This window comes from Orycteropus afer, unplaced genomic scaffold, assembly GCF_000298275.1.
Source record: "Orycteropus afer afer isolate SDZICR_OR568_19922 unplaced genomic scaffold, OryAfe1.0 scaffold00225, whole genome shotgun sequence".
Lineage (NCBI taxonomy): Eukaryota > Metazoa > Chordata > Mammalia > Tubulidentata > Orycteropodidae > Orycteropus > Orycteropus afer.
In genome coordinates, this window is record NW_006921812.1 from 283188 (window position 1) to 294707 (window position 11520).

General features: G+C 35.4%; 1 protein-coding gene across 1 annotated transcript in view; it reads left to right on the forward strand.

The window, feature by feature from the left end:
• VGLL3 (vestigial like family member 3) overlaps nucleotides 1–11520 on the forward strand; it is a 57295-nt gene that overhangs the window by 6613 nt on the left and 39162 nt on the right. The window contains exon 2 of the mRNA XM_042782038.1: nucleotides 8193–8478. Coding sequence (XP_042637972.1) covers nucleotides 8193–8478 — 286 coding nt within the window. The remainder of the gene's footprint in view (nucleotides 1–8192; nucleotides 8479–11520) is intronic.

Below are 11520 nucleotides of genomic sequence, written 5' to 3' on the forward strand. Positions count from 1 at the left end.
TATATATCTTGTACCTATCCATGCAAAGTAAATTTTCAATAAGAAATGCTCATGATGCCTAAGGCAGTTCTTAAAGCAAATTTGTAAATTAGGTGATTCTCATTCTGAAACCTGAGTGCTTAAGTTGGTTCCCATTCTGATAGACTTCATTTCCAGATAACTTTAAAAAACACCCCCAAATAACACATGCAGCAATAGATAACAAATGTAAGTTGTTATCTCTAGGAAAAGATTTTCAATCACGAAACAAAGGCTCTCTAATAGTGGAATTTCAGGGACAGGTAGAGACTGGAGGAAATAATTTGGTGTAGAGCTCTACTCTGAGCCTTTCAAAAACTCATCTCTTTAAGCATCTGCTTTTCTTATTGGAAAACCCATTCAGGAGGATCCTGTGATTGTCCTCAGAGTCCCTGGGTGATGCAAATGGTTACTGAACTCAGCTGCAAATCCACAGTTAAGGTTTGAGTCCGAAAAATCAGCCTTTGAATACCCTATGAATTACAGTTCTCTCATTCGTATAGGGTTTCTGTGAGTCAGAATAGGCAACTGGTTTTAAGAGTGACCTGAACCATTAGACCCAAACAGCTACTGATAGAGAACTCATAAATGCCATAGTTAGAGATATTTCAGTGAATACCAGATTTATGCAATTAATTTATAAGTGGGCTTTACAGCAAGCTGACTGGATTATATTTTCACCTGTCTCCTACTTTAAAAGAGAGAGAAAGAATGACCTAAATTAAACAGGTGTCTTTTTCATATAAACTATGAGTCGGGGCCGACTCGACGGCACATAACAACAACAACAAATATCATTTTAGTATACCAAAGCCCTTGTCTTTGAGGGACAGAATGGGGAGGACTTTCTGAACATAGCTTTTCTTGTTAATATGAAGATAGACAAGGGAAGTACCATAACAAATTCTGGGAGCTCTGGTGGTGTAGTGCCTAAGAAATTTGACTGCTAATCAGAAAGCTGGAAGTTGAAACCCAGCAGCCACTTCTTGGAAGGAAGATTGGGCAATCTACATCCATAGAGATGTTGTTGCTGTTGTTATGTGCCGTCGAGTCGGCCCCGACTCATAGCGACCCCTCCTTGGGTTTCTGAGGCAGTATCACTACGGAAGTAGATTGCCCCATCTTCCTTCTGAGGAGTGGCTGGTGGGTTTGAACCCCCAGCCTTCTGGTTAGTACTCAAGTTACTCAAGTGCCTTAGGCAGTACGCTAATAGAGATAGCTCCTTGGAAACCCAAGGAGGGGTCACTAAGAGTAGAATCAACTCAACAGCAGTGAGTTTGGTTTTTGGTTTATAACAAAGTCTGAAGAATTGCTAGATAACCCATGTCTCGAAATTAATTAGTCTTCGGTTGTCGCTAGGGTTTTTTTTTTTTTTTTTTTTTTTTGCTAATATCCTGCAAAATTAGAAGAGACAGCCAATGTAAGAAACTAAATTAAGTGTGAATTTGTTTGGTGCTCCAGTATGTTGCTTATTAGGATTAAGAATTGGAAGAGATCTCTAAGGTAATCAAGTCAAAATTCCTCAGTTTTAGAAGAGGAAGCCAGGGGCCAGAAGGTTCAGTGACTTGTCCAGACCCATGGAACTAGCTCCAGCCAAATCTTCTCTCTCATTCTAGTTCTTTCTACTGTGTTACCTTCCTGTCTGGACTGCCTTCGAAACAAGGAAATTTTATCTCCTTATTTTTTTGATTTTGGAATATTTAGCTCTTTGGAGAAATAACAAGTAATTGGATAACTATAACTATGAGGCTGTCTTTGTTTATCTTTGCACTTATAATGCTCTTCATATTAATGATGAGCAGTCTGAGTTTAGGGAACAGCTATGCCTTTTATCTTTGTATTGCCCACATCTTTACACAATTACTGACATGAAATAGGAATTAATCCTCAGTTTGATGAATGGATGAGTAATAGAAAAAAAATTTAAATGAAGTCATACTTAAGTCTAGTAATAAGATTATGCAAACAATCCAGAAATTTATATATTGGAAATTGTTGTTTCATTCAAAGTAGTCAGTTTGAGAGAAGAACACATACCCAAATGATGTGATCATTGCTGAAAACATTTTGGGAATGCAAATTTTGAAATTGCCTCTAAGCCTGTGGCACATTTTTTTGAATGTTCTCAAAACTGGAAAATTTTCATCCTTCAAGGGGGTGGGTTTGATTTTTGATAATGACCAGGATCATTTAGAGACAAGTGTGCTCAAAATAGTTCATCATGTTAAATAATATTATTTTTGGTTTGCTCCTCCCTACATTTAACACACACACACACACACACACACACACACAATCTTAAGGTGTGACTAACGGTGTCTCACAAATTGACTCTGCTCACATTTCCTAAAAAGGATTTCCAGAAAATCCGTAGGCATTTGTATTATGTAGCTAGCTTTCCAAGGGTATAATACTTTTTTTAATATAGATTTTCAACTTTATCTAGATACACATATCTAGATGAAGAGTATCATTATATTGCTTCATAGCCATACCTACGATATATGTTTACATCTCTAATAATTTTTATACTATAAATAAATTGAAATTTTCTTTAGAAAGCTGGCGATTCAAAGCCACCAGCCACTCCTTGGAGGGAAGATTGGGCAATCTGTTTTCATAGAGATACTGCCTTGGAAACCCAAAGAGGGGTCTCTTTGAGTTGGAAATGACTCGACAGTAGTGAGTTTTTTTTTTGTTGTTGTTGTTTTGTTTTGTTTTGTTCTGCTTTAGTTAGTATGGGATACCATTGCAAAGTGTGGGTTTATACTTGTTATTCAATTAAAATAAAAATCATATAGAGGCTCATTGCCTTTAATCTGTTTTCTTGGTACATACTTTTTAGTCCCACTGAAATAGGTTCTAATTTTATCTCTATGATTTCCTAATAGGTGACACATGATAAGTAAATAAGTTTTCACTTGAATCATATATAAATCAGAAATAATTATTCTGACAAATTGTGTGTGTTTGTGAGTTAAAACCAAAACCAGTCCCACTGCAATTGAGTCGATTCTAACTCATAGTAACCCTATAGGACAAAGCAGAACTACTCCATAGGCTGTAAATCTTAACAGAAGCAGACTGTCTCATCTTTCTCCTGCAGAGGGCTGGTGGGTTCAAATTTTCGATCTTCTGGTTAACAGTTGAATGCTTTAACCACTGTGCTACCAGAGTGCCTTTGTGTGTGAGCTAAGTGAAATAAAATATGTAAAATGTCTGACTTCTCTCCCTTAACCTGACATAGCTTCCCCCTCCAAATGGGCTAAGAATTAAAACTTCATATTTCTCTGAGCTATTTTTAAAAAGTCTGTTATCCAACTCTATTAAGAAAAATACAATCAAAGAATAATGTGCTTGTTTAATGGACTTAATAATTTGAAATTATTTATCCTGGGCAAATGGTTCTTTCTTACGTTGTTGTTGTTGTTATGTGCCGTCGAGTCGGCCCCGACTCATAGCGACCCCTCCTTGGGTTTCCGAGGCAGTATCACTACTGAAGTAGGATTGCCCAACCTTCCTTCCGAGGAGTGGCTGGTGGGTTTGAACCGCCAGCCGTCTGGTTAGCAGGCAAGTGTCTTAGCCACTATGCTACCAGAGCTCCCGTTCTTTCTTATAGGCATATATATATAATGTATTTATATATATACTCCTCGGTAGGAGGGTTGGGCAGTCTACTTCCGTAGTGATACTGCCTCAGAAACCCAAGGAGGGGTCTCTGTGAGTCAAGCCTGACTCGAAGGCACATAACAGCAACAATATATATATACACATATATATATACATATGTATATATATATATATATATATATATATATATGCATATAAACACACATTTAACATAAGGGAACATTTAGAGAACATAGTCAATTAGTAGAAATAGAATAATTTTTTTTTAAGCTAGAAAACAATAGCTAATGATTCATTAAAATATTTTTTTCTTTTTTTGTAAGAAAAAGTTTCCACATATGCACCATAATCATTTGGCATTTTGTAAACTTAAGCCTTGGGGAGTTAGTGGTATTTGGCTCCTGACATGGAAGTCTTTCTCTTGTCAGACAAATCCATTCGCCTGCACATTCCTGTTAAAGTTTGTTTCTGTTGTGTCTTATGGCAGGCTTTGAGGTAATTCACACAGCCTAGGCTGACCCTTCTTCACATTGCTACTTTAACCTCTTCTGGAATTAAATTAGCCTTTAGCTTTGTGCCTGTTAACTGGCTCATTGTTTGACCTAACTGAGGGTTGTTCTACCTGGGTGAAAAACAAAAACAAAATCTGTTATTACTTTGAACATGTGAGAATGAGCTAGTTAATGCACATTAAATAAACCAAATTGTAGTTTTTGAAGTTCCCTTAAATAACTTCGTTATTTTTTTGTTAATAATCCTTCAGTCTCATAAGAAAAACATGAACATTTCTGACAGATTTGGGTAATTTTAGGAAATGAATTTTCACCTTGAGAAAAATAAGAACTAGATTACATTTTGACTTTGACTCAGGAAATACAGGTTCTGATTTAATCTCAATGTTTTGAATATGATACATTATCCACAAGAAAGAATATGACACTTAGGGAAATTTCATTCCAAGAAGCAAATACCAAATGAGTACAGAATAAATAAATATAGTGCACATGTGTGTATTGTTGTTTGGTGCCATTCAATTCCAGCTTATAGTGACCCCAGGTGAAAGAGCAGAACTGCCCCATAGGGTTTTCTGGGCTGTAATCCTTGTGAAAGCAGCTCCCCAGGTCTTCCTCCTTCTGAGTTACTGGGTGGGTTCAAAGAGCCAAATTTTCTGTTAGCAGCCGAGTGCTTAAATGTTGTGCCACCAAGGCTCCTTATACTTATTTATTTTTTTAAAAAAGAAGGCAAATAACTGATTTTTAGTCACCAAAGCACAGGTATATGAAAGTAGTCCAGACTCAAGAGTCTGTGGAGAAGAAGAAAATTAGAATGACATGAATGTCAGCAGTTGCTGTTTAAATTCTGCGTTCCTGTTTGCTTGGTGCTCTCACTGAATGTCAAAAAGTGTGAGAATTCAGTCTTAGCATTTCAGCTAGCTATCACGCTATTTGTATACTTTCGAATTCTTATTTTAACCAGTGATGTTAATTGTGAGGCTATGAACATGTCTTGTGTTAGTATATTGTAAATAAAAAATCTTTCACTGCCAGCAGAGATATTTTTAAATACATAAATTGGTTTGCTATTTATAATTTGTGAAAATTGTTCTAGTTTTATCTGAACAAATTGCAAGTGGGAATGATAGATATGTCTTATATTCTACCAATTGGTGGCAGGTATATTATGTCATAGGCTCCTTTTTCATTTTACTTTTATTTTTTGATAATTTTCAAGCAAATTTACTATTTAGTAGGAAACATGCATTGAACAACTGGGAAAGAAAGAAAGAAAAATAAAAATACATTTAAATAGAGGAGTCAACACAGATATCTTTATAGAAACAGATATTTGAAATAGCAAAAGGAAAGTTTCATTATAAATATTTATATAAATAAATATACAGTATGCACATGTATAATTAATTCAAAAGTATATAAATAAAGAATGCATTCTTTGATGGAATAATGATTTTTGGAAAATAAACTAAGAATAGATATTTTGGTACTAGGGCAGTTCCCACTCATTCCTTTCACTGCATACAGATTAATTTGTTTGTATCCCACATGCAACTGGTAGAAAAAGAATATACCCAAAATTATATATTTTTTCGAAATACTGTACAATGTTAAATAGGTTCACTATCTGTGTAGCATGAAATCCACTGCCGTCAATTCAAAATTTAAGATGTTATTGTTAATAATCATAATGCTATTTTTATATACTTGTATCAGGGTTTACAATACTCAAATATTTACATGTATATAATTTTAATTAATTTTATTTCATCTAAGAATTAATTGTTGTTAATTTGGGGTAAAAATGAAACATTTCCTTTGTTTGGATAGTTAGCACAGTCAGGACTTTTTCATTTAAAAGACAACTATTAAACAAAATTAAACAGATGAATGAATTATATGCAAGCTCAACTCTCAGAAACTGAGGCTGAGCTGGACATTAATAGAAAAATGAATCTATTTCATAGATAATAATGAACACTTGTGGGTAGTGGAGCCAGTCTATGAATCAGTATTAATTTTCTCTTCATATGAAAATAGCGTTTCTTTCTAATGTGCCAGAATACTTGACAGAAAGTGTATACACATGCTTAAAACAGTATATACTTTTGGTAAATACATATACACACAGAGAAATAATCCCATCATTCGACTAATAAATAGGAATATTTAATTAATTTTATTAGAATTTAAAAGATAAGAGTAAATTTAGAGGACATATACTTCAGTCCCTCATTTTATACATAACCTGGATTATTATGGAGTGTCTACTATTGAAGTTAAATATAAACATGTTCAGATTTGTGCAAAAGCAGATTGTGAAAAATATAAACACTCAGTCATTATAATCACCTATTCTATTCATCAGCAAGGTGTATTCACTCACAAGGGATGAATTATGTACTCATCAAGTGATAATCTGAATGGGAAAAATTTTATATAAAAAGAAAAATATATTTCTATAAATAACAACACTTAAATAATAACTGTTAACTCATAATATGCCTGAAGATTTCAGAATTCATATCACACAAGAGTAACATGTATTACTAGAAGGAAAAGGTTCAGTTTATTAAGTGATGTATATATAATTTGGGGTTATAGATTTGTGTACCTAGTTATTATGTTAGAAGTGTAGAGTGTTTGATTAAATTTATGAATCTCTGTTCCTACTGAATATTCTAGAATGACTTATTTTTTCTGCTTACATTTTTTTTTTCCAGCATTCAGTTTTTAAAAGTATGGAAAATGGTATGACAAAGATTTAGGTTTCTCAGGTACACAAATGATAACAAAGGCTAATCTGATTGTTAGAATAATACATTTTATAATCTTTAGTATTATGTACTTACATGCAATTCACATTGAAGTTGATGATAATTATGTAGTCTATATGCAATGAAAAATATTTGGAAATATTGAAAAGCAGGAATAAGAAAATGACAATTAACTGCAAACTTACCACATTTGAAAAAAAATAATACAAAATACAACAATTTAGAGATTTTGTTAGTTCAAGACTAAATACCACACACCCCTCACCTAACACACACGAAGGAACAGGCACGTGCATATTTTTATTATTCATTCTATCTCCACCATTTACCTGTTCTGTGACTTTTGGCAAGTTACTTAACTTCTCTATGTCCTAGTTTCTTCATCTTTGAAGTATGGATAGTAGTAATAAGCACAGACTTGTGAGAATTAAATGAGGTAATACATGTAACATTTTTAGATGAATGCCTAGCTTAATATATATTAGCTATTGTTATATCTATGATTGCATATTTTAAAAATACTTGAAATTACAAAATGATTCTCATTTTTATTTACATTTGGCCATTGCTAGTATTTTGTATTATTTTTAGTAAGCCATAATACTTCCCCCCTCATTATAATAGTGGTAAGTGGAACATCTGAAAAATATGTTCCATGCAAAATGGATCTTCACACAGACTTCGTTTTGTCATTTTAGTTTGATTTTTGAGAAATGAATTTGGCACATCTGCCAAATATTTTATAAGATGGTACATTCCTGTTTTTATTTTATTTTTTTCACTTATGAAAAGTTCTTTCTTCTCCACCCCTCTCCCAGACACTTCAGTCTCATATCCCTCACTCCCCCCAATCTAAGTAGTAATATGTAAGTAAATAGCAAAGGGGAAGAAAAACTAGGAGAAATCTGTCACTAATTAAAAAAAAAAAAGAGTCTGTCTTTGAATATGTCTGGATTAAAAGCAAACAAACAAACATATCTCACACATTCTCAAATTATAATAGTTTATATTGGACTTTTTTGCATGTGCCAAATTTGGAATAATAGACTTTTTTTCTTTTTTTTTTTCATTATGTGGGAAGGAGAAGGCTGGTTTGGGGATGTGAAAGATGGAGTAAACATGGAGTAAAACAGATGAAGAATCAGTTTGCAAACATGTGTTAATATTTAGATTCTTTTTTAAAAGTGAAAACTTAACTAGTTGATGTTTTTTTACAAACTGTCTTTGATACTGTGTTTTGTTTATTCCATCCCAGAAGAAGTTAGCGGTATACAGCAAGATGCAGGACTCTCTGGAACTCACCCTTCCCAGCAAACAAGAGGAGGAGGATGAGGATGAGGAGGAGGAGGAGGAGGAGGAGAAAGACCAGCCTGCCGAGATGGAGTACCTTAACTCTCGCTGTGTCCTTTTCACTTATTTCCAGGGAGACATTGGGTCAGTAGTGGATGAACACTTCTCAAGAGCTTTGAGCCAAGCCAGCACCCTCCATCCAGAATCTGCCATTTCAAAAAGCAAGCTGGGGCTAACCCCCCTATGGCGAGGTAAGAATTCAAAAGCAGATGCTCTCCAGGGCACTGTCTCTGTTTCACAACTGCCAGTACCAGGTTCCAGCTGGAAGCGTGCCCCTGGAGGACGGATATCCACTTGCTTTTTAATTTTTCAGGACAGCAAGGAATTTCTTTCAGACAAACAGCTGGATCAGTTTTGTCACATGTGGAATGCAGGGTTGGAAAGGATGTAGTCACACCCCTTAAATTCCTCATGGAAAGTAGTGATGCAACCAGCCTGAGTTTATAATGGCAGGATCAAGCTGCAAAGCACCATTCCTGAAGCCCCAGTGGCCCAATTTGGATCTCTAAATAATAGGCGTGACTGAATCAGCTTTTAAAAAATTAGCTCTTGTTCATTCCACTAGGTGCTACGTGGTGACATATAGCAGAGATATGAGTTTGACCCAGGAATAGAATTTGAAAACTTTCTGTGTTTTCTTGGTTACTTTCTGTGACCTGCTTAGTTGTAGTATTAACTTTTGGTTATATATGATTTTGGCATTATTGACTGCATCATCTACATAATTTAAACTATTATTTATACCTATGTAAAGTAAAATCATAGATTGTGTATCTGCTTCTTCATTTGCTTAAATATGGAGGTCACAGAGGATGTTTGATATGATTTCTGGCTCACAGAGAAAATTGTTGGCAACATCCTAACCAGGATAATTACAAGGTTAGAGAAAAAATCATACATCCTACCAGTGATGTTTTCTCAGGAATGTGTTACAAATTTTTCTTCCAAACTCATCTGGTCATAAGAAGTGTCTATGAAATGGTTCTCAAAGTCTGTTTCCCCTGGACTAGAAACAATAGTATCACATGAGAACTTGTTAGATATGCAAATATTTGGGCCCATCCAATGCATACCTATTGGATAAGCAAATCTGGTGATACCCAGCAATGTAGGCTCTAACCAGCCCTCTTGGTAATTCAGATACTGGCTCAAGTCTGATAATAATTGATTGAGTGCTATTAAGTGTACAGGTTGTGCCACACCTTCCCCTTTACAAACACACACACACATCTCACTGAATCAGAATCACCAGAGGATAGCCCTGGAACTCCCACAATAACAACTGCCTTAAAAGAGGAACGGCTAGTCATCTGTGTTAGGCTACACTAAGTAATAGGGGCAAGTGAGCAGTGAATAGTGGTCATCTCTAGCATCAGAAGACTGGTTTTGCTGCATTTGGCCAGTCCTGGCCAAACGGAATTGCTGGGTCTCATCTGTAGATGCAATGCTTTTCTTTCTCTCCTTCCTTCCCTCTCTCTCTCTCTTTCTTTCTTTCCTGTTGTCCATCCCTCTCTTCCCCTCTGTCATTCTTTCTTCTCTCTGTCATTTTTTCCTCCTTCCTACCCTCTTTCAGTCTTCCTTCCTTCCTTCCTCTCTTCTTCTCTCTTTTCTTTTTCCTTTAGTAAATATGAAGAGTACTAAGATAAGCTGTGACTATAAAGAACAAATAAGAATATAAAGTCAAGTGGTAGAGGCCTTGATGGAGATGAATTGGGAAACATACTGGTTATTATATTGTTGTTGTTGTTGTTGTTATGTGCCGTCGAGTCGGCCCCAACTCATAGCGACCCCTCCTTGGGTTTCCAAGGCAGTATCACTACGGAAGTAGATTGCCCCATCTTCCTTCCGGGGAGTGGCTGGTGGGTTTGAACCGCCAGCCTTCTGGTTAGCAGTCAAGTGCCTTAGCCACCATGCTACTGTAAATATAATTATCGACTTCCTACAGAAACAGAGAAGTAGGAGTCTAAGATGCTTATGGAATCAAAGAATATCTTATTTGAGGCCAAATGGTGAATGCTTTTAATAATTTGTAGAGGATGAAAGTAGGAAAACTGCAGTGAGTTACCAGACCTTAAGAAATAATTCCTTCATAAGTCAAAAATAAATCTAAGGGCAATAAGTCCCAAAATAGTAATGAATACAATATCTAGCTACATACTGGCTAAAAGTGATCAATTAATGTGCAAAATAGAAACTAGAGCCCAAAATTATAGCTAAATAAGACAATGCTTGCCTACAATGTCATATCCAGAATATATTTAAGTGAAGTACCTGTGTACATGCCAAATTTCTATAACAGTTCATCATTTTACCTTTAATCTGCATAATGCAATAGAGGAACACTTGAATAGATATAAGATTTTAGTAAATATGGAGCAGGGTATATATTGGTAATATTTCAGTAACTGTTACTAGAATTTTGTTTTTAGCATTGTCTTAAATTTTTTCAGCAAATATTTATTAAGTTCCTAGTAGGTTCAGTGGTAGGAGAGGTTTCCAACAGGGAGACAAACTTATCTGTTGGTTTGTCCTACTGTGGTGACATTTTGATGTGAGTTTTGAGGCTGAGCCACTAGTGTTTCAAACCCAGCAGGATGCACATGGTGCACAGGTATCAGCACAGCTTACAGACTGAGACAGACTAGGAAGAAGGAAGAGGCTGTCCACTTCTCAAAGAATTGGCCAGAGAAAACGTTATGAATAGTAAAGAAACACTAATTCATTACTGTGCAACTTTATGAATAGTCTGGTTAGGTTAGAAGGCTCTCAAAGTAGGACTGGGAATGAGCTGCATCATCAAAGTAAACCATGCCTTACTCATATGGATAAGGTAAAGCTTTTCAGACCTCCATTTGCTGATGTACCACCACTCAAATTGAAGAGAAACAGCTGCAGACATCCATTAATCATCGGAACACAGAATGTACTAGGTATGAATCTAGGAAAATTGAAAGTTGTCAAAAATGAAATGGAACACAAAGATTGTTATTCTCAGCATTAGTGAGCTGAAATGGACTGGTTTGGTCCATTTTGAATCGGACAACCATATGATCTACTATACTGGGAATGACAGTTTGAAGAGGAATGGCATGGCATTCATCATCACAAAGGATGTTTCAAGATCTGTCCTGAAGTACAGTGTTGTCAGTGATACGATAATATCCCTATGCCTACAAGTTAATACAACTATTATTCAAATTTATGTACCAACCACCAAAGCCAATGATGAGTAA